The following is a 27,466-nucleotide window of genomic DNA, read 5'->3' as shown; positions in this document are numbered from 1 at the left end:
AGAAAGGGCTCTCTGGCGCCATCACAGTCCACTTTCAGCTACAACTTAATTTAGATCAGCGGTTCTCAACCTGTGGGTCGCGACCCCTTTGGGGGTCGAATGACCCTTTCACAGGGGTCGCCTAAGACCATCGGAAAACACATATATAATTACATATTGTTTTTGTGATTAATCACTATGCTTTAATTATGTTCAATTTGTAACAATGAAATTGGGGGTCACCACAACATAAGGAACTGTATTAAAGGGTCACGGCATTAGGAAGGGTGAGCATGGCAGATGGACAGTCTTACAAGACGATACTTAAGGAATCTATAGGCCAAGTGTTATTGGTAGCTTGGAAACACCAACTGCCTACGAACTTAATTGCATAATGTGGATGCAAATTAACTAAAACAAACTGTACATGTGAAGACAATCACATTTTACATGCATTGGGAGTTTACTACATGCCAAGTACTTTTGACTCCTTTAGTCCTGGTGGTAAGGCAATTCATTAGTTATTATAATTTTCCCCATTTCAGCAGAGGATGAAGCTGAAGTTCAGAGATGTTAAGTAATGTGCCCAATATCACACGGCTAAGACATCGTCGAGCTCAAATTCAAATGCAAAGACATCTGATTCTAGTGTCCAAGCTCCTCAACACCACTCCATGCAGCTCCTCCCCCTCCCAGTGTTATGACTTCGCATGGCCAAGCTCTAAACAAACATTTGTCATTTTTGCTATAAAGTGATGAGGTTGCTAACCATAACTCACCACATGTTGGTTTTATCATTTCATTGTTAGATTTTCATATGCTTTCCTAGAATAATCTACCTCAATGTGAATAAAATGGATAGATTTTCAAAACAATTGGACATTTTCATAAGAATGTCAAGAAGCTAGAACCAAAGTCATTCAAAGATGGCAGACAATGACAAGAGGAGAATAGGCAGTGGTAACAATACTAAAGCTGAGCTTCAAGTTCTCAAGGTCGATGGTGAAGCTACGCTCCATGCTGGGATAACTTTTCAGGTAGAAACTTCCATGACTTAACAGGAAAGTACTTCCAGAGAATCTACCTTAAAAGACTGAGAAATCACTGAATAAATGAGACTCTGATGAGATCTGATTTATGAAGCACATCCAATGCCAGTCAACAGTAACTCCCCCACAGTCAGCCCTATACAAGATGAGAGGGCCATCCACGGATGATCTCTCAGAAGTCCTGGAATAGTTATAGTGATTCAATGCCACACAAGGCTCTCTTCAAAGCCCTATCGCTTTTAGAACTATGAAATAATTCAACTCAACTCGGTCAAACATACTGCAAAACAAACAGAAACCTAACTAAGGCCAGGCTTGACTATGGTAAAAAAAAAATCTACTTAAACTCTTAACATTTAGTCTAATAAGAACACCGACTAGGAGTAGGTGGCCCTTGGTTTTGTCAACTAGCTTCATTCACTCCCTTAGGAGAGCTCAACCTTCCCACCTGTAGCCTGAGATTGCACCTGTTTCCTAAGGCTGCTACAACCAAGTACCACACATGTGGTCGCTTAAAATAGCAGAAATGCAGTCCTGGCTGGGTTGTTCAGGTGGTGCGAATGCAGACCCTATACACCAAGGTTGTGGGTTTGATCCTCAGGTCAGGGCACATATAAGAAGCAATCAATGAAAGCATCAATAGATGTAACAACAAATCAATGTTTCTCTCTCTCTCTCAAATCAATAAATAAACAATTTTTTAAACAACATACTTATTCTCATAGAGTTCTAGAGGCTGGAAGTCTGTGGTCAGCAGGGCCACACTTTATTTGAAGAGTTGATAGGGAGAGTCCTTTGTGTTTTCCTAGCTTCTGGAGGTTGCTGGCAATCCCCAGCATTCCTTGGCTTATGGCCGCCCAACGCCATACCCTGTAACCTCTGTCTCTGTGTCCAAATTCCCCTCTTCTAGTAAGGACGCCAGTCACTGAATTAGGGTACACCTCAATCCAATATCACCTCATTTTAACGTAATTACTTCCACAAAGACCCTCTTTCCAAATCAGGCCACATTCATGGGGACAGGTATAGGGACTTCAAGCATGTCATTTTGGGGGACACAATTCCACCCATAATACTCCTGTAAAACAGTGTGCACACAGTCATCTGAAAGATTTCTGGGAGCTCCAAAGTTCTAGGATCAGTAATGTGTTTATTGAGTTTGCTCACATTTTTCAAATTCAATAGCCTCTGTCTTTAGCATTACAGACCATTAATCAGAACAACCCTAGCTCTGCACTCACTAGCTGGGCGACCTGGGGCCAGTCACCCAGGTTCCCAGAATCCCAGCTTCCTCCCAGGATTGTGGTGAGAGCCAAAGGATTTCATACATGAAAATGCCACCATGGCTCAGGTCACCGAGCAGACCTCTGTTCTGGGTTAGGAGTCCTCTTCCCACCCTCCCGTCATACCTGGGGGGGAGGGGGCTCAAACTCAGGGAGACCCAGGAGTCTCCCTAACAATGGCCTGGAAGAATGAAGAGAGGCAGGCAATGTTTTCAATTAAAATTCACTGTTTCTCTCAGAACAGAAGAAAGTAATAAACTGATGTAGTAAATTATTGCAGTAGAATACCAGGTAAATAGCCAGATAGAAGAAATAGAAGAGAAATATATAACCTTAATCAATCAACCTCTCTCTCTCTCTCTCTCTCTCTCTCTCTCTCTTTCTCTCTCACACACACACACATCATCATCATCATCATCATCATCATCATCATCATCTCCTTTATTTAAATGACTCAATCACCTCCCAAATAATTCTCAGTAATTTCCAGTAGCAGCTATGCTAGCAGCTGAGCTCCAGGGCTAGGATGTCTAGAAAGGCTGTCCCTCCTCCCCAGCCCCCAGGTGGGTGAGCAGGACACAGGACCAGCTTGGAAGACATGCAACACCACTAGTCACACGGAGTGGCTGACACCCTGCCCCTCCAGGAGTGCCTCTCAGTCACCCACAAGCCCAGGGTGGGTTCCCAGCCGAGCAGCAACCTCGTTTCTCCTCTCTCCAACTTGTGCCAGCTCAGTCTTCGCTCACTTTTACCAAAGTTCCCATCCCTGCCTGTAGTTTAGTTTTATAAAATCAGCCCCTGAAAATGCTTTTTCCAATCACAGTCATATTAACTCAAAGATCTGAATCTCATAAATGGGAAAAAAAGTGGCCAGGCCCATTGAAACTGGAATTAATTTTGGGGAAAAGGTTTCCTTCTTATTACTGAGGGTGGCACCAGGTCCCACTTAGCTAGTCTTTCCAATCCTAAGATTTATCCAAGGGGGTGATCTGGGACACTGGTTCATGTCCCCAGGAATCTACCACTTTCTGGGGCTCCTAAGTGAGTGCTGCAGGGCTCCAAGGGATGATCAAGAGCTCAGGACCTTATCTAGCGACATGGTTGCACAATCCCCAACCAAGGTCAAAGGGATTTCTTTTTCTTTTTCTTTTTCTTTTTCTTTTTCATCACTTTTATTCCAGGGAAGAAACAGTCTACATATGTATCTGTCAGAGGCTGACATTAAGCAGGAACAGGATTTGGAGCTTCTTAAGCATTTCAAGGGAATAAACCCTGGAACCCTCAAAATAATCTCTGCGAGCTGTCTTTGGAGAATGCTATTCAAAACTGACTCCAGTGAGAATTTTGTTACCAGGCAAATCCTCTCCAAATACTAAGATTTGAGGAAATGGTAACTTTCTCCATATTCATTGTTTGTAGATTTGTTATTTTTTTTCTAATAGATTTGATTTCAAGTATTCATAGGGCCTTCAACATACGAAGATGCTGGAGTTACAGTGCAGTGAGAGAAGGCTTTGGATTTCTTCCCCTTTGTATTTTGTCATTTTATTATTAACTAGTGACCCAGTGCACGGATTCATGCACATTGAAAGGAAATTAATTAGAAGGTGGCTGGCAGGGTGGGACTGGGTGAGATGGGCCAGACACACCCTGCAACCAACTTCCCACGCAGTCCCTCCCTGGAGTCTGCAGAGTGAGCAGGGTCCCTCCAGCAGGTGGGGTCCCCCAGCCTGGCCTGCAGGGATAGGGCAGAAACCAGCTGTCTGACATCCCCTGAGGGGTCCTGGAGTGGGAGAGGGCACTCTGCCAAGTTGCTACTGTACAGGGTGTGGAACGCAAACGCAAGTGTGCAGTAAACCAGATTCGGGGCTGACAGTGCCCCAGCAACAACATAACTCATGGCTGAAGGTGGAATTGCGTGGCCCTGCAAGGAATTGGGCTACCTCCTCTCTGGTTTTGGGGTGCGTCACTTGAGAACCGCCGCTGCCAAGTCACTGCAGCTTGGCAGCTCCTGCGTTGAGCGTCTGCCCCCTGGTGGTCAGTGTGCATCAGTGACCGGTTGGATGGTAGGAGGGACACTTAGCATATTAGCCTTTTATACATACAGATGATACATATGTGCCCATATATAGAGATATATGCACATACACATTTTTTTCCGTTAACAATACCATCACACCTCTATAACCAGTACATCATTTTGTAGAGGGTGCTTTGCTCAGGGCCATACGTAATCGAGGCCTATAGAATATTCCAAGTTACCTCATGACTCTCAACGAGGCAATTTTACTCCCGGAGACAATGTCTGGAGATATTCTGGCTGTCACAAAGAGGGGGGAGGCGCTACGGGCATCTAGTAGATGCCAGAGATGCTGCTAAACATCTTATAATGCATGAGACAGTCCCCTACAACAAAGACTGCTCCAGTCCAAACTGTTAGCAATACTGAGATGGGAAAACTCTGAAACGGGTACTTACATTCAAAACCAGCCTTCGAACAAAATCAAACCACAGGAAAGCAGAGCCAGAGTCCCCACCAGGAGAAAACATGGCTACCTTCACTAAGCCTTGTGCACCCCTGGGGTCCCCTACCCCATCCCCCAGCTCCCAGTTAAGAGTTGATCAAATGGGGAAACACACAGCCTCCTTAGGGACATAATGACAGGGCAGGACCGTTCCCTTTGTCCTTGTTCACTGGGAGCTCATGCACAAGGGAGGCAAAGGTCACCGCTGAATTTAAATAACCTCCTGTGATAAATCTGCATGAGCCCCATTTGTTCTAGGGGACTTGTTGGATTAAATGAACACAATTGAATGTTCTATAGGACAAGGTCTCCTTTCATGGCTGAAGGAAGGAGCGAGGGTGATTTACAGTTTCATACATACTCATTCGCTACATTATCCACTTTGCGCCCGGACTTATGAATATCAACTCATCATCCAGTGGCCATTTCTGCTCATTCAGAAGTGAGCTTTCATTAGGCAGGAATAAGGAATAGGAGAGGGCAGCAGGAGGTTTCTACAATGTTCACTATGAAGAAACAGCACCGATATTCGTATGTACCCTTGTCCCTCATCCTGTGTGTGTTTTTTTCTTTGTAATCTCTGATTTTATACATAGTAATTTATCCTTCTGTTTTCCAGGGAAAGGTGGTTTTCTAAGCAGAATATCACCAAACAGGCTGTGCATAAATCTAAGACTTAGCCTATTTAAGATACGAAATTATTTTTGAGCATGGCTGTCTTAAGAACTAACACTTTTTTATAGAGATATACTAAAATCAAATGCTTGTTTATTTATCCACGTAAGTAGGCCTGAGTTCCACTTTAGTAACAATTTGTTTGATTCTACAAATATAAAAATAATACAAGGGTTTCTAAATATTATATAGCCCATAGTTGTTTTGTTTTTTTTTTGGTGGTTGTTTTTTTTTTAATCAACTATGAGTCTAGTTCTGATGTTTTGCTCATGGAGAATTAAAAAGACAGAATTATTTTTTTCACTTCATAAAACAGGAAATATAAGCAAGTTGATTGGGGGTGATGGTAGAGAGAGCACTTTAAATTTATAGTCAAATCTCAAAACTCCAGGACTCTAAGTGGATGAATTATAAAGTTGGCTACTTTGTCCTCAGGTGTATCTCTGAGCACCTTGTGACCTCCCTCTTTTCTTTCTCTTTAGCTGCTAAGGTCCAGAGTCTTACTAACCAGGCTCTCAGGGAAGCAACATCAGCATCATCTAGGAACTAGTTAGAAAAGCAAATCATTGGGCTCTACCCCAGGTTTCTGCATTCTTATAAGCCTGACTTGTGCTTATTGTCATGCTGAAGGGTGGTCTAGATGCCTCTTTCTGTTACCGCTTCCTAATACCCACTATGTCTTATACCATAGACCAGTGGTTGGCAAACCGAGGCTCGCGAGCCACATGTGGCTCTCTGGCCCTTTGAGTGTGGCTCTTCCACAAAATACCATGCGCGGGCGTGCACGTACAGTGCGATTAAAACTTCGTGGCCCATTCGCAGAAGTCGGTTTTTGGCCTGGGCAAGTCTATTTTGAAGAAGTGGTGTTAGAAGAAGTGGGGGGTGTCGGTTGGTCTGGCAACGGGAGACGCGGCACATGCAGTGTGGGGGATGTACATTGTTTTGAGGTACGTTCGCTGAGGTCGACCCCTTCCAACAAGTATACGAGTGTGGATGGGAGAATTGGAAGGGGTCGACCTCAGCGAACATACCTCAATCAGATTGAAGACGTTTTTAGCAAAGGCCAGCTAATTAAGTTAATAACAATCTACCTACCTATATAGTTTAAGTTTAAAAAATTTGGCTCTCAAAAGAAATTTCAATCGTTGTAGTGTTGATATTTGGCTCTGTTGACTAATGAGTTTGCCCACCACTGCCATAGACCAAAGATGAACTGATGTTAGAGTTGATCTTAGAAATAAGGACATTCAATATTTTAATAAGGCACGCTCCTGTTTTAATAGGGAAAATGTCAAACCCCAAGGGAATCAATGGTTAAGAGTAGGCTTCGAGGTTTTCCTGCAGCTGCCACACTTTGGAAGAGGATCTCTTCCTCTCAACTCACCTGGTCAGAGGCCAGCGGCTCTGCCTATCAGTCAAACAAGCTTTGGGCAGGGTTCTCGCAAGACGTTCACAGAAAGTAAAAGAAAGCTGAGCTTCACCTCCACTCAAATACAGGTGACGATGCCAATGATGGGGCCACAGGGAGATACTGCCACTGCAGGAAGGACTTGAGAAAGCCCATGCCCTGGATAGCCAATCATGGGAAGATCTGGAGTGAGCAAGGAGTGCTTTCATAGACACAGGCCCTCAACACAGCCCACGCTGATCTTAGACTTACGTTTATTTCAAGTAGGCCTCTCTGAAGGAAGTTATAAAAATACAGATTTTAATATATTTAAAAAATACACAATGAAAGATATCATCAAACTAAAAAGCCAAGGAGGTGTGCATATTTGCTACTCCTGATATCTTGCAACACTCCAGGCAATTATGAGTCCTTTAAAATTCCTTTTCTGATCATACAAGTGCCTCTCAAACTAGCTCTAGTAGCAACAGATGGGTTTCGAGGTCAGTGTAACTGGTTTCTATTCCCTGGGTCGCCCTCTGGCTTTTCTCTGTGCAGATGGACCCACGCTTCCGGACCCACTTCAGGTCTGTGGAGTCCTTGCTCCAGCCCCTCTACTCCAGCTGGCACCAACCTCCCCTAATCTGACATGTGACCTTGTTCACAGCTGACATCCCACGGAGGTTGACCATAGCTTTACAAATTGCCTCATGTGATTCCTAGTTTTCCCCATGAGGCTAAATTCCCTGAGTGCATAAACCATTTTATACTTTGTAATATCATTTATCCTGCCAACATCTGGGGTCTAGAACAGCAGCAATACAAAGTAGTGCACAAACCTCTATAATAAACAGCTAATATGCTAATTAGACTGAATAGCAGAATAGCAGAACAACTCTCCAGACAACCTTCCGAACGAAGCTGGGGCTGCGGGGACCAAGCCCCTTGCATGAATTTCGTGCACTGGGCCTCGAGTATACTTTATAAAACTGAATGGAAGGCTTTAATGCTACATACTAACTGGTAAGAAGAGACATTGCTACCTTTCAAGTACGCATTCCTCAAGACAGTGGAGGTGTATGCTTGCAACTTACACAAACTTTATCCCAGTGAGGAATACAGGATGTCTAACAAGAACAACAACTAACGTCCACTGAGTGTTTTATTAAGTGTTGGCACTGTGCTAAGTGGATTCCATGCATGTAGACAGGACTGGAGTAAACATTCTGAACCCCTAGAGCAGTGGTTCTCAACCTTCTGGCCCTTTAAATACAGTTCCTCATGTTGTGACCCAACCATAAAATTATGTTCGTTGCTACTTCATAACTGTAATGTTGCTACTGTTATGAATCATAATGTAAATATCTGATATGCAGGATGGTCTTAGGCGACCCCTGTGAAAGGGTCATTCGACCGCCAAAGGGGTCGCAACCCACAGGTTGAGAACCGCTGCCCTAGAGGAACTAACTTCCTACACCTGTTCCCTAATTCAGCCTGGATGACCAATCAGCGGCCAGCTTGGGTTTCCTTACCAGTGCTAAAAAGAAGTCTCTGAGTCCTGCTCACCCAAAAAGCAAGTGAACACCAGTCTGCTGGGTGTCTGCTGTGCAGAGCACATGGGCAGGGCTCTAGTTACTGACTGGCGAAGGCATGCACATGCGAGGGGGCTGCATTTGATTGAATTCACCTGCTCAACCTGGAATTAATCAAATGTTTCTGTACAGGCCAGAAAGGACCTCACACCATTACAGCTTTTGTTTTTCTTCTTAAGCCACAGGAATTACTGAAGAAGGTCCACAGACTACTGATACTATGTGATTTCAAATCTGGTAGAAAAAAAGCAAACAGTTCTTCGGAGAGAGAACAGAGTGTTCAATACAGAAACCTCTCTCCCTTCCTGGGTCCAGGACATCTGTTATCTGCTGCAAGCTGTGGATCATAATTATTGATAGGATTTGACTTTGCATTCATCATTTTAATCTCTATTTATTATGTAGCACATTGCCAAAACAAAACAAAAGTCTATAAATTTCAGCTCTAACCCAGAGGAAGGACTGAAAGGTCAGTTTAAATGAGTCTACATCCAATTTTTACTTGAGAAAATCTAAAGCACAAATCTTCCCTAAATATCCTGGGTAGGTACATCTCCAGATTCATTACTAAAAAATGTTACATTAACATAACTATTTCAGGCAAATGACTTCAGGGAGACAGGAAGGAATGCCAAAAATGAAAATGTCTCTGGAAAGTTGGTTGAGCTGGCTGAGCACTGCTCCACAGGCACCGTGGTACTTAGGGCAACACGCTTAACAAAATTGCACCAGGCCTGAGGTTCTGCGAATCCCAATAGAAATGCCCATAGTAAAAGCACGATTCTTACAGAGCTTTGTAGTTTACCTACAGCCTTCAAACACAGCATGACATTCAGTCTCATGAGCAACCCCTGTGTAGTGAGTAAGGTCATTCTCACTCTCCAGCTAAGAATCTGAAGTGCAAGGGGATTAAGTGGAAGCCCTCAGGATGCTCTCAGCCTGCACTGCACAGCTTCACTGCACCAGGCACCATGCAAAGCATTTCACAGGAGGTTTCGATAGTCCTTGCAACAATCCCTGCTCCCTGAACACTGGAGTTCAGAGAGCTCAAGAACTTTCCCAAGTTCATGAAGTTGGGGAAGCTGTCTGATATAGTCTATGTTTTCCTGTTTCTCAGGAAGTGCAGCAAAAAGATTGGAAACATAAGAGTTCTAATCTCAAATGTCACCTCCTCCATGAAGCACTCCTTGACTATCACTCACACTAACCACATAATGAGTAAAACTTCTCTACCATAATCAATTATTGTACTTTTTATTGTATTATATATGTGTGTGTATACATATATATATGTGTGTGTGTGTGTGTGTGTGTGTGTGTGTGTGTGTATAATTTTAATTTCATTTTTCCTTGGGTCCCTGAAAAAATTGGAACATATCTTATTTATTAGATCTTGTTTGTAAACTACTGGGCACAACATTTGCTTGGTGAGCGATCAAATGAATAAACAATATCCAGTGTTTTCTTACCATGTGCTTGAGAATTACAAAGTATGCTATATATTTATCGTAGGCAATTTAAAAAGTTAGTCTAAAATGTCATTCCTAGCACAAATGCTTTTAAAAATCTATTGCAAAAACATAGAAATTAGAAATATGATTAAGACTCTTATTAGGTAAGATAGGCCAAATTGTGGGAATACAATATTTTCTGAACATTCCTGTGCACACTTTTTAAAAAGCTATACAAAAGACAGCTTTGGTTACACGCGTATATAGAATCTCTGCACATAACGTACAGTCTACATTCTTCACATCCAAGCCCAGTTCTTCCCTGTGACATTCACACTTCCTTTATTTTCCATTGAAAATGCCCTTCTGCAGTGTCTTTTATCATAAGGAGCATGCTGGGCTCACTGTTAATGATCAAGGGCTAATGAAATCAAGGTGGAAGATGCAGAATCCGACTTGGTATCTCAGATTCCACAGGGGCTATGAAATGTAAAGATGTTTGTGTCCTCGACCTCTGTACTGTGGCTTTTTTGCCACTATTCTCTCTCTCAACTTTCTAACGTATCAGAATTCATTTCTCTGTCACCATGTGACACGGAGCTCTTTGTTATAGCAAGAAAGCGAATCAGGAGGGAATTCCCAGCACAGCTCAGGCGTTCTTCAAGTGCACCAGCCGTTTTCCCCACTTAATGGGGCTCTGAAACGTTGGGCCAGGCTCCAAATCTCTGAGACTTCTTCAGGTTCAAGCAGGCCTCACTCACTGACAGAGGAAGACCACTCTTTTTTGTAATGAAACACAATTCAAATCCTGATTCCACACTGTTAGAATGCTAAACTCGGCTTAACCAAATGACCGACTCACTCATCATTAGAGAAAATCAATAGTTTCCAAAATACTTGGCATTCTCTTCAAATTATGTTAATGGGAACTTCACATTTATAAAATGCCTGGGGTCAGCTGTGTGTTTCTACTTTAACAAACACAGGCAGGAGAAATAACTACCAACACGATCAGCAGTTTGTTTGGAAACCTAGCAGTGTCCACATCAACAAATAACAACCTACCCTAACTTTTCACTTTTCCAGGGTGCGATAGCGATAGTATCTATTTTTTACATTCTTCTAAATTTCAATTAATTAAAACTTTATCCACCACAACTCTCACTGAGTGTTTTACTTCTTAAGATCTAGAAGAGGCAAATCACAAGAAAGCAACAAACTGAGATTCGCTCTACAAAGCATTTTCCAGTCTACATACTTGTCTCAGAATGCATTCCAACAAATTCCACTCTGGCCCTTGATGATTCTTATTAAAATTTTTTTTGTTACATTCTCTAGAAATGTTTTGAGCAAAAGACCAGAAAATTAAATGTTTGTATAGTTTGTGTAGAGATTGGGACACCAGAAGTTCTCCGAAACACTGACACTTCACTGATGGGTAGGTATAGGAATCACAAGAAACTACAGGCTTAAAGTTAAGACTTTAAGGAGCTCTTACAGCAAGCAGGCCTGAGAATGAGCAAGGAAGTTCTGAGAAGGAGGTGTGTCACAGATAGCTCACTCAGAGCCAAGTTATTCTCTCCCAAGAAACAGAAAGACAGTAGTTGGCCCTCTGAGTATCCTGGAACCATTTTTTCTCTTTTTTTTCAAGTATATATATTTGAGGAAGGGAGAGGGAGAGAGAGAGAGAGATACATCAATGATGACAGAGAATCATTGATCGGCTGCCTCCTACATGCCCCACACTGGGGATGGAGCCTGCAATCTAGACATGTGCCCTGACCAGAAATCGAACTGTGACCTCCTGGTTCATAGGACGACCCTCAACCACTGAGTCACACCGGCTGGGCCATTTATGTTTTCTTTGGAATAAAGCAAATACAAGGCTTTCTATAAAAGCCTCTAATTTTTATTAGATCCCTTCACCTTGGTATCAGTTGAAATGTAAATATACCATAGATAGTAGAATGCTTAGCTGTTCAGAAACCCCCCTTTGAAAGGAGGATGCTGTTCTCCACACAAAATAAATAAGGGGATAAATAAAATAATATAAGTAAGCAAGCATCAGGCCGATGTATTTAAAAGCTGGACTACCAATTTTAAAGAGTCATATGAGCATGCCCTTACCTGTTTTGATATTGATGGCAAAAAAATTCTGAGGATTCCCACTTGTAATCCGGTATGTCAGTTTTTCATTGGAACTAGCGTCAGGATCCTCAGCTTGAATCTGAATGACAGACACATCCTTGGGAGAGTTTTCCATGACGACAGGATAATAAATGGGTTCTGAGGTCAGCGGGGCATTGTCATTCACGTCCTCAATTTCAATGTAGACCTCAATAGTGGAATAGAGTGGAACCACGCCCCGGTCTGTGGCATACACTGTCAGCCAGTAGGACCCTGTTGTCTCTCGATCCAGGATGTCTGCAGTAGAGATGACTCCTAGGAGAAAACAGAGAGCGTGATTGCTACCGTGAAATTGAAGGACATTAAGTAAATCATCCCGAATTCAGGAGGGCTGTGCTAAGTAATGTTGGCATATAAAAAGAAGCCCATATTACAAGATTACATTAAGATGTTTCCGCCTTACATAAGAAAACTATTTTCTGCAAAACCATATTAATGAGTACTTCTACCATTTGAGGATTATAATTACATTCACAAACGCCTTATTTGCATTTGGGGGATAGGCAGACTCTCATTACATGCGTGCACAACACAGAAGCCACAGTTGGAATCAATGGGAAGAGAGCAGGGCAGAGGTCAAAATACTTCCCATGTTGCTTGAGGAATTAGAACAATATCAGGTTAATGTCTCCATGTGACCTGCTATTGCATTGATTTCCTATGCAGCAAAAGCTCTCTCAGGGTACATTATTTTATGTGCTCATTCACAAAAATGAAAAAAGGACCTTTCAAATATTCTTTTGCTGATTAGGATACAAATAATTTGCATGCAGAGATGTCAGCCTTTTTTCATAGTTTCCCCGAAACTCTAATGGCACAGTTATTCCAAACAATCACTGAAGACACCATATCAACACACTAGCTGAATGAGCTTTAGGCCCCCAAAGAACACTACGGAAAGCTATAAATAAATGCTGAGACACTTTGAGAGATACTCATGGACAATTATTCAAAATTAAGACCAGATAAATGCCCAATCTTCTCCCTCCCACCTTTTCTCATTTCATGGATGAAACAAGTGCCAATAAGGAAGTGAGACATCTGCCAGAAAAGCCAGATACAGTGCTATTCAGTGTCTTTACAGCCCTCACCCAAGTCACTGGGCTCAGAAACTGAGGACAGGGACCTCATTTCCACTGTGGTGGGGAAGAAATTCTGGGGCTCGGCTTACAAAAGCTCTAAGCAGTTAGGATACTCATGGAGGGCATGGAGTTCATGTTATACCCCAGTCAAAAATAGTCCTTCAATTCTGATCTGAAAACTCATACCTTCTGTATTTCTGTCAGACTCTGGACAGACCATATTAGGCACATACAGACCCTGAATAAGCAGATTGACAAGTATAGCAACTGAGAGGGAGGAAGGCATCTGTCCAGAAACATTAGGATGAAATTCTCAGTTGCCTAAATCTCAGAACTGCTAAACTTTTCAAAGGAGATAACCCAACTGCTGCTGACCTTTCAACTCCAAAGTTAGCCACTAAAGAACCCTGTACAATGTTAGCCATCTGACAAAAGATAACCTTAAATATTCTCAATGGGAATATATAAAGCACAAGGGTTCCTGTAGATTCATGGATGATTCCAGAAAGTCAGAAATGCTAATATGGCATTAGAAGAGTAAATACTAGATACGAGATTAAGAAGAAAAACAGGAAAAAACTATAATGATTGCCCTGGCCAGTGTGGCTCAGTTGGTTGGAAGTTCATTCTATACACCACAAGGTTTCCTGTTTGATTGATGGTCAGGACACATGCCCAGGTTTTGGGTTTGATCCCCAGTCTGGGCGCAGCAGGAGGCAACCAATGGATTAAGAAATAATGATTGCAAACATGAGGCTAGGTGTCCATTGACCGAATGAATAACAGGCAGCCTTATCAAACTGGGTTGAGAGGTAGAATGTCAACATGACATTAAGGTCCAGAGAAGGCTCTGAGAGAAGGAGACCTGGTCAGGTGTGAGAAGATCTGTGAGTACAGGGCACATGCCCATCACAAAACCATGGCCAGCTTAGTGGAACACTGGAAGCAGTCCCAACCACGTGCCACCATACAGACCTGAGTTCCACCCAGGGGAACTGGAGCTCTTCCAATCAGAGGATGTTCAAATGATGGAGATGAAGTGGTCTCTGGAATGAAGAGAAAGAGTAGGCAGGGGGAATCTGGGATGTGGGACATTGGTTGCAAAAAATTCTCTAAACGCGCTGGAAACACCTCTTGAAGACGCCTGTCAATTTAATTCATAAGCACCTACTGGACCCTGTGCTGGGCACTGGAGGGACAGAGATAAGTGAGAGAGAGTCTCTGTCTTCAAAACACTCAGAATCTTTCTGAGTAGACAGATTCTTGAGCAAGGAGAGCTGCACTGAGTGGACAACTGCACAGCGAACAGCTGGACTGTCTCATGTGCTTGAGACTGACAGACTGGGAAGGCAAAGAATCTGGAAAGAAGGGGTTGGGAGGCCAGTGGAATAGCGTTTACTGAGCATCTATGATGTTCTATGAGACTTGCAACACAACTTCCCTGTAATGTAAATATTATAATTCTTTCTTATAGATGAGGACATTAAGTCTCAAACTCAAGTAAGCAACTTACCCAAGGTCCCACAGCTATGTGTAGAAAAACACAGTCTGTCTGCCTCGAATGCTCTAGTTTCAAATCCAGACTCATTACTTACTACCTGTTTGACCCTGGACAAGGTATCTAAACTAAACAAGCCGAATTTTATTACCCACATTTCAGTTGTAGTGATCATGGAATTAAATGTATCCTAAGACTTTGGCCAAATGCTTGCAACATAGTAGATGCTGAGTATAAGATAAATCAATGTGAATCAAAAGCAATACCAAAAGCCTGGTAAATACTAACCACACACCAAAGCAAGGGACAATCTTGAAGGGAGAGAAGTTTGGGATATAGTATCTTGTGAGATGTTAATTTCTTCTCTGGTCATGGGGCATTCTTGCAGTCTGTGTGACTTGCCCATGACATACCCTTTCATAAAAATATCTGGTCTGCTTGGGAAATGGAAAAGTAAGGCCACTAAAAAGAAAAAAAATGCCTCAATAAGCAACAACATGAAAGAAGTTGGTGTGGTTTGTACCTTGCCTGACCATCCATAACACATGCCCTCATGTGCACTCACATGCACCCAGATTTGCCTTCACAGAATTGCTCTGTGACTCTTGAAAGTTACTTAATTCTCTTTCCGTTCACCTGTCAGACAGGAAGTTGGTCTATCACAGACTTTGACATTAAATGACTTTGAGAAGTCCTTGGATAAAAGGCATCCACTAATGCGAAATAAATTATATGGTTGGATTTTACTGTTTTTTTTTAACAAAGGATAGAAATGTCATCTAGAAATCAGAATTAACTCTCTTATTAAGATAAAACAATGTCTATGGCTATATTTACTCATTAACTAGAAGTGTGAATGAGTATCGTGGAACACAGTGTTCTGGCATCCATCTCATGATCCAACAATTTGAGGACAGATTTAAAAGAGTGACTGAAATGTGTTCACAGTGATTGCAAGATTCATCTCAGGCTCCATATTAGCCATATGACTACTACCAATATCCAGTGATAGCATTTCCTCACTTTCTTCTATACTCTCACAGCTAATGATGATCTACAAGGTCACAACTGAAAATGTAAATCCACATGATTTACCACCAAGCAAAAACTCACCTTCAAGGTTCCCCAAATCATGTCATGAGCCCTTAGCTTTGTTACAACCACCATGCATTCTTTATTACTTTTTAAAATTGAGATATAACTGACATAATAAACTATATATGTTTAAACAATTTGGCAAGTTCTGATATCCTGAAACCATTAAAACAAGCTAACACACATAATGACTAGCCCTAAAAGTATCCTCCTTCTCATTTTTAATCTCAATTATGAATGTTTCCAATTCTCCCTATTGCCAGGCATCAGATTACCTTCTTGTCACAAGATTACTTGGCATTTTCTTCAATTTTTATAGAAATGAATCATACAGATGTACTCTTATGGTTTGGCTTCTTTCAGTTAGAGTAACTTTTTTGAGATTCACTCCTGTTGTATACGCAGTGTGGGGCAAAGGTAGGTTTACAGTTGTTCGTATGGAAAATAATCCTATATAATAAAAGGGTAATATGCAAATTGACCTTAACAGCAGAACGACTGGGAATGACCGGTCACTATGACACACACTGACCACCAGGGGGCAGATGCTCAATGCAGGAACTGCCCCCTGGTGATCAGTGCCCTCCCACAGGGGGAGCTCTGCTCAGCCACAAGCCAGGCTGATGGCTGCCAGTACAGGGGTGGTGGTGGGAGCCTCTCCGCCTCCTCAGCAGCGCTAAGGATGTCCAACTGCAGCTTAGGCCTGCTCCCCACTGGCAAGTGGACATCCCCCGAGGGCTCCCGGGCTGCCAGAGGGATGTCTGACTGCCAGGGAGTGGGCCTAAGCCAGCAGGTGGACATCCCTTGATGGGTCCCAGACTGCGAGAGGGCACAGGCCGGGTTGAGGAATCCCCCCCAGCCCAGTGCACAAATTTTTGTGCACCGGGCCTCTAGTACAAAAAATAATAATACAAGAATAAACCCTGTGTTTTGAGTATCCACAACTGGAAACCTACTTCTGCCCCACCTGTATAACAACATATCATCCCCTTTCCCTTTTATTTCTAAGTAGTATTCCATTGTATGGGTATACCACAATTAAAAAAAATTATTGACACATTGAGGGACCTTTGGGTTGCTTTCAGTGTTTGGATGTTACAAATAAAGCTGCTAAGACATTCACATACAAGTTTTGTATGGGAGTATTTTCATTACTCTTGAGTAATTACCTAGGAGTAGAATGGCTATAGCATAAGACAGGTCTGTGTCTGCACCATATCCTATTCCACCAGCAGTAACTGTGGAGCATTCCCGGTGCTCCATATCTTCAGTTGGCATGGTTAGTTGGGTATGTAGTAGCATCTTGAAGTCTTAATTTGCATCTTCCTGATAATGTTGAGCATCTTTAAAAATTCTTACTACCATCTACATATCTGGTTTGGTTAAATGTTCAAATTATTTATCGATTTTTAAAATTGGGTTGTTTTCTTTTAACTTTTGGGAGATTTTTATATGTGTGGGTAGAACTCCCTTATCAGATAATTTACTTTCAAATATTTTCTTCCAGTATGTGGCTTGTCTTTTCATTCTCTTAGTAATAAATATCTCTGGAAGAGCAGAAAGTTTTAATTTTGATGATATCCAAATTATCAATTTTTCTTTTGTAAATCATGCTTTTGGTACATATCTACAAATCTTTGACTAATTCAAGGACAAACATTTTTCTCCTATATTTTCTTCTAGAATTTAATAATTTTAGGTTTTATGGTCATGTCTAGGATCAATTTTGACTGAAGTTTGTATATGGCTCAGGTATTGGCCTAAGTTCATTATTTTAATATGTAGATGTCCATTGTTCCAGCCCAGCCTGTTGAAAAAACTTTTTTGTCCACTGAATTAACTTTGAATTTTTGTCAAAAATCAATTGAACATATACGTCTGAGTCTATTTCTAAACTCTCCATTCTGTTTCATTGACCTATTCCATCTTCACACGGATATCACACTATGTTAAGGTAGCTTCATAGTAAGTATTGAAATCAGGAAGTGTAACTCTTATTACTATGCTCTTCTTTTTCAAAGTTGTTTGAGCTATTCCAGATCCTATGTGTTTCCATAAAAATTATAGAATCAGCTTTAGAATCCATATAAAATTTAGAAAAATCTACTATGATTTTGATTCTAAATCCTTTTGGTCAGAATTGCCATCTTAGCAACTTCAATTCTATTGATGCTTAAATCTATTTATTTATGTTTTCTCTAAACAATGCTTTATAGTTCTATTATACAGATCTTGCACACTTTTGTCAAATTCATTCCTAAACATTTTATGTTTCTCATGCTAGGCAACAGCATTATTAGTTTAATTTCAGTTGTTAGATGTAAATATATAAAAAGTCATTTTTATGTTGATCTTATATCCTATAACCTTGTTAAACTCAAATCTTAGTTTTAATAGAATTTTAGAGCTTTCTATGCAGATGACCATATTATCTCCAAATAAGGACAGTTTTATAAGCACTATCATCACTACCATCATCTCCACACCCATTCATTAAGGGCCTGGTACTATGGACATGCGATAAATGCATTCTTCATTATATTTTCTAAATCCCTCACTTATTTGGCAAATATTCATTAGTGTCAAGCACTCATGAGGTAATTACTGTTTTTTGTCCCTATATTACTGATAAGAAAACAGAGATTAGGTTAAGTAAACAGTACACAGAAGATGTAGTTCTCAACACCTGGTCTGCCAAACTTAAGACCATTTGTTAACTAAAACACTATGAATCCATAGAGATATCAAACTTGCATAGTATTTTGTGCCCAAAGAATTTTTTTTCTCCTCTGATAGAGAAGTGTCATTAATTGAGTTAAAATTTTCCTATATTAGTTCTTTAGGTTGACTGTAGAAATCATCATAAGGTACTTTTTGGTATATCATTGTAGAATATTAATAACTAACTAACTAACTAAATAAATAAATAAAAATAGTACTGGTCCTCTACAAAGAGTCTGTTTTGATTTAGAAAAATATGCAGACTATAATGTTTTGGATATATTCTTGGTCCGTTACCCAACACAGTGCTGGAGTGTTGATCTCTAGAAAGGAGTTTCCTTCCATACACCTGTTACAGAAAGTCGGCTCTGTAAGGAGAGTCTCTGTCTGTTTGCTTAATACGTTATAGTCTCACTGCCCACAATGGTGCCTGGCGTGTAGCTGGCACTCAGTAAACCTGTGTTCATGAATAAAGGAAGTCTTGATATTGAATCAGCAGTAAGTTAACTTAGATCAGTGATGAGATAAGTTTAACTTCACTCAAATGAGACCTGAAAGGACTTCAAAGATCACTGATTATAATGAAAGCATCCCTCCCACAACATCCTTGACCAGGCACCCAAGCCGGTTCTTAGTCTGGTGACAGGATCCTCTCTATTTACTAGGCTGTTTCAGCTAAAGTGAAGTTCTTCACACTGAGGTGAAATGCTGGTCTCTCCAATTTCGAATGCTATTTCTACATGCACCCGCCTCTCATCGCAGAATAAAACAGAATGGATCTGCCTGCATCCACTGTTTCCTGTGACAGCTGTTTAAATACCAGATGTCTTTCTCTTTCCAGGGCTTTTCCTCTCCACTCTAAGAATCCCGCCCTCATGTGTTATGTAGGCTTCTAGTTCTTTCTCCTCCTCATCTCTGTCTCTGAATCAGCAGGGTCTGACCTCTGTCCATCCACACATGTGTATTAAGTGGCAGTGGACATGGGTAATATATCTTATTAAACAATAAACCAGTTACAGTGAGTTTGTAGCATGTTCTAGGTAGTGCTGCTCAGTGAAAAAATTCAGGTGGGATATCCAGATGTGGACTCCTACCCTTCACATTTTCATCTATCACTGAAATGCTCAAAGAGGATTCAAATGCGATGCTCAAATTTTATGCGGATATGAAAATGTCATTTAAAAGTTCTCTGGAAATATGTTTGAGGTTTTTATACTCTTTATTTTTGAGATCTGTTTATGATCATAAAATTTTTCTTTTCCTGTTTCATCTTTATTTGCTGTATAAGAAAGGCAATAGCAGACCAGAATCCTTTCGGCATCTTAATATTTAATTGTATAAGCAAAGCAGATACACAAACAATATGTATGTATGATGCATTTATAAGAACTGAGAACAGCTCCAACTGGAATTAGTTGATCCCAGCATGAAGCACATGTAAGCTATAATTGTCCTTCTTTGTTCAAAAACAAGTATTAGGAAAGGATGTGTAAAGTGTTCTCATCAAACGGGCTCTAAATATTTAAGCTGAAAGGGAAAAATGTATGGAGCTGTTCACAATCAGATGACTATTATATGCTGGGGTACTCACTTTTTCTATTTTCCAGCCATATCCCATATGCCATATCCCAGGTCTCAATGACATATTTCCCCAAAAGAATGACACCCAAACACTCACAACAGTGCTAACACAGCTTGTCAACAAATAGTTCAGGAAATCCTCTGGGGGTCATGTGCTTACAACATAATGAAAATCACCCTATAGAGATAAGTATTAAGGATTCTGAGGCAGTTTAAAAAAAAAGACAAAACAACAATATAAAAAACACCCTGATGGCATTTTCTTTGTAGATGCTTTTAATAAAGTATATTTACTTGTGCTAATTCTTATTTCTAGTGAGTCAAAATATTAATTTCTCGTTCTCAGTGCATTTAAAATATTTGTTAACTTTTTATTTTGAAGTCATTATAAATTCGCAGGAGGGTACAAAGAAATGTACTGAGAGATCCCATGCACCCTTCACCCAGCACTCCCAGATGTTAACATCTAAGTGCACTTTTAAATTGCTGAGAGCACCCTGAATTCTTTCAGGGGCTCTGAAACCACTTTTAGCCAACCCTTGCTTGCCTTCAGCAGGATCACACAGATACCATGTTCTTTCTTTGCCTATTAATCCCTGGACTTGCATTAGGCTCTTAATACCTTAACAGTGAACAGATGGTCATAATTAAGGAAGAATGGGGATTTTTTCATCCTCATAAACCCACGCAGTCCTATTGTTACATCTGTAACTGCTGCCAATTTGAAATGACATAACTGAAATGAGCTGACATGGGATGAGCCAAGATGAGTAGGGAAATTGTGGGTGAAGAGAATCTTAACTTAGATATTTAAAATCATTCAAATAAATGTTAGTATATATATTATATGTGCATATACTTTTATATACTTTATATATCACATACATGATACACAGTGTATTTAAATATGTACTTTAATGTACTTTTTTTAATTGGCAATTTTAAGCGAATCGCCCAGCTCATCAAGTGACAAATTCAAGCCCGGAATCTGGAGCAGTGAATAGGAGTCACAGACTCTTTTCATTACAGGAGTTGCCTGCAGATCTATCCACATGTGTCCATTATCATGAAAAAGAAGGCAATTCCATGCCCTTGAGCTCCTCACAGTGGGTTGGTACCAGCTCTTTGGTAATAGGAAACTCAACAGTTTTATTCCCTTCCTCCATTTCTAAAAAAGGTCTCATTCTGCATCCACTTTTGTATCTTCTCAGAAGATTCTCAGATGTTGGGTTGGTCTGAGACCAGGTGAATTGATGGACCTAGTCTTCCTTAAATATCCATCACTCCTTTGCTTTTATAAAAGAATACTGCACATGCTGCTTCTTTGGCCCTGCTTCCAAACTGCCTCTGTGTTCAAGTTTCAAGGTTTCATATTCAGAGAAGGTCCCTCACCCAGCCAGGCTGGCTAGGGGCTTATCCCTTCTGCCTTTATCTTAGCCTTTTATTATTGTCCCTGTAGCACTGGACTAAGAGCTTCCGATGGGAGGGAACCTGCCTTATTTTTCTCTATCCTAGGATGGTGGCTAGGAATCTGGAACACTATAAATCTTTAATAAACAGTGAAGAATAACATTATGACATTTGGTAAATTCAAGCAAGTTGGGGTGTCTGACCAATAGCTGCTTGGGGGTAACTAGCTGTACTTGAGTCAACTAGATATTTTGCTATCCTGGGATCACTAGGCAAAATGAAATGATGGACTGAGCTTGTCATCTAGTTTAGTCTTCTCTAATGCATATGCAGAATTGATAGTTCACTGGCTCTGAAATTTAACTATTTGTGAATTATCCTATTCGATAAGACCGTTTTCTTAAAAATCATGTCCAGCTTTTGGTTGTCCCTTTGCTCCCTAGCAAGCAGATGGTGTCATGGTAATATCCTCCGAGCTGAAAGCCAAGTTGTAGCCTCATAGAGACACTGGATGATTTTCTCCTGCATTTAGAGGAGAAAAGGTACACACCCCAGGTAGTCAGAATCAATGCCTTCAGGCCCCCAGATGAAGCACCAGCAGGGCTCTTTCTCTCTGCGGGCTCTCATTCACTGGTTCACTTCCACCCTGTGACACTTTAGTTCTACTCTGATCCCTCCTCTTCATGCCTACTCTTATTGATTAAATATCTTTCATCTTGGCAGAAGGAGAAGAAAAACCCACAACGCAGTGGTGGGGAACAATTATGTGCTGGAATGCAAGCCACCTTCATTCCGGTATTTCACAAAGCTCAAAGCTGGAGAGCTGCGCAGAAGACGAAGACAAAGGGCTGCTGGCTGAATTCAAGCTTTTATTGGGAGTTAATGAAAATGGACAGCTCTCCTTGTGTGTGCAGGACCTAGGAAATCTAAACTGTGCTGCCTGCTCTAAACTAAGCCTCCCTGGCGGTGAAGATGTGTAGGCTCAGTAAACATACATTTGGGGTTAAATAACAAAACAAAACAACCACCCACAAACTTTTAGGTACTGGTTTTTAATGAACTCAACATGTATACCTGTTCTCTCTCTACAGTGATTCTAGTGTTCAGGCTGTTGGTGAGTAGCTGGCACCGAGCACCAACAGCCTGAAAAGAGGAAGCAGACAGGGAGTACGAGGCTGTGAGCAACACACCCAGCTTGCATTCAGTTTTGATCTTTTTCTTTCCTGTAACCCAGACTCAAATCTTTTCTGTGGTCTGTGCTAATTTGCATATCCACCATGCCCAGTACAATGGTATGAATCCACACAGACAAATGGAAAGGGAGGCTGAAACCTCAATGGGGAAAATGCTTTCAGACAATATAGGAAATAAAGTCCAGAAGTGGTTTTGTTAAGTGTCTGAAAGCACGGGGGTTTTTGCATGAAGGGCACTAATTAGCTAGATTCTATTTCTTTAGAAGAAGAAATGAGCACAAACTGGAGCACACAGGAGTTTGGTTGGATATCTAGACATAGAGTCTGATAGCAACAGTGGACAAAGGAATAGGGAAGCTTTTTTGTATTCCTGTGTTTCAGGCACAGATGATAGATGAGATAGATAGATGAGAGGGGAGAAGAAAGGGGGAGACTGAGGGGGGCGAGGAGGGCAGGAATTTTTGCAGCAATCAAACTGGTTACTAGGTTAGTCTTTGTGTTTAAAAAAATTAAGACTTCATTATAGAAAAGATATGCAACATAAATAAGTAAAAAAAAAATCACTCATAAAACCTCATTATCTCATGACCCAGAGGTAATAACTGTTAATGCTCTTTGGTGTATTGCTTTATTCAATATTATTTTCACCCCAAAGCAGCATATTTCTCAGTAATTGTAGAACCTCACCATCGAATACTGAATATTTTTCCACATCAGTAACTATAGCTCTATATAATGCACTTTTAACAACTGTGGAGTAACGCTCACTTTCCCACTAGCCCAACAACACAATCAAATGTAAGCTTCTGATGTGAAATAATTTTCTCTGTCGCATCATTGTTGTGTACCCTAGAGGAATGGCTAGTATACACTAGGTGCTCAGTAAGCATGTGATATACTCATATGATATTTATCATTTATTTAATGAAGCCCCTCTTGCTAGGTCATTCGTGAGGTCATATTTTATTTTTCCCTATTATAATTCATGATCAGATGAATAACCTTGTATCTATACCACTTTCCAATTATTCTTTAGAATAAATTCCTAGAAGTAGAATTAATAGATCGAAGGATATGTACGTCTTTAAAGGCATTTGAATTATCTGCCTTAGAGAAAAGTTGCACCAATTATCACTCATCAGCAGTTTCTGATCACTTTTTTAAATAAATCTTTGTAAGATTTGTATTATTGTTGGGGGAAAAACAAAAATAAAAATAATACAAGTTACCATCTATAATAGCTGGCCTCATAAATAAAAATCTTTAAACCATTCCTCACTGTATTTCCACCATTTTACTAAGCAACAAACAACTGGGAGGAAACTTTGTCAACAGACATGGTGCTGAAAATGTTGAGAAGAAAAACTTCACACGAGGCACAACTTTCATTAAATTAAAATTTGTCCGTAAAACTCTTCAACCTTGAAAAGTGCTGTGGGAAGTTTAAATAAAATGTCAGAACATAGCCTTTAGCACTTCAAGTAAGAACATGTCCATGTGGACAGGCGGTCAGCGTTAGTCATACTTTAATCCAATATTTAGACTTACTTGCCACCAGCTCTAACTCAGCACAAGGAGCGTCTGGGGCCTCTGAGCAGACCAGCTATACACAAGTCTTCATTTGGACTGGGGCTTTGAGGTTTGCTTAGAAAAGCCTTTTTAGGTTGTAGATGTTAGCCTTGAAGAAAGATTCTCTAAAGCAAAATGACTGGGGCAATTGCTTTGCAGTGTGTACACACGTGTCCATTCACAAAAGCACATGCATTTACTCTGCAAGCAATGCTGGATGGTACGATGCCCAATCCTGACTGTGGGCAGACCCACTGGAACTTCTCTCCTTTTCTGCTGACATTTTGTGCTTTTGGAAAATGGAGGGAGCCCTATTTTCTTTCCTTGATTTCTCCCCATATCAGAATAGGAAAAGTGTAAGTAAAGCCACAATCAACCAGAGACACATCTCCTACCACCCGTCCACACAGAACAACAGCCTTCAATGATGTCCTAATAAAATAACGGAAGCACAGAGCTCACTTATTCTTCTTTTAAGCTAATGGGCTCTACCTTCACAGATGATTGGACATTTACCGAGTAAGCAAAATAGCTGAACTCAGTCCCTTGGCAAAAACACATTCTAGGTGATGGAAACCAAACAGAGACCAAACAAAGGAAGATGGATGGGGTCTACGTTTAGTATTGTTGCTTTTTCCTATTTGTGACCTAAAAACTGTGAACTATCTTTATTTTGACAAGTTTAGAAGAGCTTACCATGGGAAAAGCTCCCTACAGAATTTCTGTTTTCTTTCATCCTTTCAGGTTAAATCCCCCTAAACGTCTTTTTCCTTTGACCAGCGTGCTGGAAATCTCAGACCATGCCATGCTTAGGTAATTAAGTTAGGTTGATTAGGTTATAGGGACTCTACATAAGCATTGGAGCACATGAATGAAATCCTGGAGACCACCTCACCTTTCCTCACAATGGAAACAATAAACTCTTTGCTTTCCTATTTATAACCAAATAAGCAACTACAATAGTGCAAAGAAACCCCGGCCCAGAAGGAGAAAAGTGTATGGTTTTCTCTAATTGAGTTTCTCCTGTTCTCATCTCCTATAGAGGCCTGGGATTGTTTTCCAATTTTCATTCGCATTTCATCCCATTAAATGCTTCTAACCTCTGACTCGGGCTCCTCACCCTGTGTTCATCTTCTATTGGTAATTGAGATGAAATGTGCCCACTTGCTCTGGGCAGTACCAGAAGCATCCACAAGACACAGATAAGTACTAACTCACTGTGTTAGATCAGGCTCCGACAAGACAAGAGACAAGAAAACAAAAGAAGGATCTTCATCTAGTTACAGTCATGAAAACCAGCGTGCATACGCACAAGGCTTGCATTTTTGCTAAATATGTGGCTGCTGACTTGTACAGAGAAGGAAAAAGAAGGGGGGAATGCTGTTAGAAGACCCATGTGTGGTTACCATGCTGCTTTTATGCTGCAGATAGGATGTCTCTTTCAAAATTTCTATTTCCATGTGCTTAGGGATTCTAAACTGTGTAAACAGCAATACGGGTAAATGTTAGTTTTAGAACAAATTATTGAGATTTGTGAACAAATTACTATGCACTTTCCTCAAGACAGAGAGATGAAAAATCATGTTGATTTTTCTCCCCTTTGTAAGAATTATTAATTTAGACCCTGCCCATAATGTGAAGCAAGCAATATGCATAGATAAAGAAATAATTATTTTAGAAACTGAAAAAGAAAAGGTACTGTGAGAATTCAAGATGATATGAAAAATGTTCCAACCTTATATTAACAGACTATTAAAAAACGTGCTTGCTTGGTGCAAGTGAGAGATTCTGATGCTCGGTACAGACAGCGTATGTACATTATAGATACATATCCAATCTCCAAAGGAAAACTGGTTCATGAAGTAAAAATGTATGAGAGTGGTATGTGGGAGCTATCACTCGACATAGGCAGCTCTAGGTTAAACTTAGGATAGTTTCTTGGTCAGACAAGAGGGACAAGCTTAGGATTCAAGAGAAAAAAAGGGACTATGTTCCAAAAGGAGGGCCTCTTGGATACCTTGGCCACCACCACATCCTCACCCCCTCCTTTCACTCATCTACACTTCAGAGTCCAATAGAGGTAAATTCTTAGGTACCTGTGGAAGTTTGTGACAGATAGGAAAACACGGGCACTGTGGTGTGAAAAGAGAATGAAACTGGAATTGCAGATCATTCTGGACTGTAGGTTGCATGGGTAAGTTTTTGGTTTGGGGGCCAGTTCTGACCAGCTGCCTGCTCAAAATGAGCTAGCGTGGCTCAGTGGTTGAGCATGGACCAATGAACCAGGAGGTCACAGTTCGATTCCTTGTCAGGGCACATACCTGGGGTGTGGGCTCCATCCCCAGTGGGGGGCATGCAGGAGGCAGCCAATCAATGATTTTCTCTCACCATTGATGTTTCTATCTCTCTCCCTTCCTCTCTGAAATCAATATAAATAAAATTAAAAAACAGTATTTGGCATGTTCTCTAGCCAACGATGCATTGCCCTGCCTTTCTGAGGAGTGGGTTCCATCACATATGACTTTAATTATAATGTTAATGTCCATCTCCCCCAATACACTATAATATCCCCCAGAGCAGAGAGGATCCTGTGTGTCTTACTCAACCCAGACCCTAGCACCTGACAGTTATTGCACATAGTATCTGAACAATAAATATTTGTTGAATAATGAATGGTATTTCTACTTCCAATGTGGCTTTGATGATTGTACAGAAGAGCCCAGCAGAGGATTATTATAATTTTTTTACATCCATTCACAGTGTCAACCATGTGGCCATGAGTTGAAAAGCAAAAAGAAATACACAAATACACCTAGTTAGCCCCAGGAGAGTGGAAACAGGAAGAGCTGCTAAAAGCAAAGTTTAATTAAAATAGCAGGAGGCCCAGTTGAGAAAATCTAAGCTTCTCACCAGTGGGCAAAGTCTTCACATAACCCGAGCAAAGCTGTCGCAGATGTAGCTCTGCAACCTTGTCCCACTGCAGGCAGCCCTGGGGAGCGGTGATGGACGCCAGCTGCACCCAGGCTGGCACTGCAGCCTTGGCTCCTCCACAGTGCATCTGCTGCACAACTAGGAGCCAGGACCGGAGATGTAAGCAGACACCCAACGTCGTGAATCAAGTGTAATGTTGTTCAGTCTCCAGTGAAAAGTCTCAGCAAGTCCAAGAATGACTGCAAAGGGAGTACCAGT

The 27,466-nt window shown here is 41.0% G+C and overlaps 1 protein-coding gene across 1 annotated transcript in view; it reads right to left on the bottom strand.

Moving 5' to 3' along the window:
• Nucleotides 1-27,466, bottom strand: part of FAT3 (FAT atypical cadherin 3) — a 501,079-nt gene that overhangs the window by 324,565 nt on the left and 149,048 nt on the right. The window contains exon 2 of the mRNA XM_006092757.3: nt 12,069-12,383. Within this exon, the coding sequence (XP_006092819.1) occupies nt 12,069-12,383 (315 nt within the window). The remainder of the gene's footprint in view (nt 1-12,068; nt 12,384-27,466) is intronic.

This window comes from Myotis lucifugus, unplaced genomic scaffold (assembly GCF_000147115.1).
Source record: "Myotis lucifugus unplaced genomic scaffold, Myoluc2.0 scaffold_104, whole genome shotgun sequence".
NCBI classification, from domain to species: domain Eukaryota; kingdom Metazoa; phylum Chordata; class Mammalia; order Chiroptera; family Vespertilionidae; genus Myotis; species Myotis lucifugus.
Note: the sequence above shows the minus strand (reverse complement) of the source record. Positions and strands in the feature narration are given on the sequence as shown.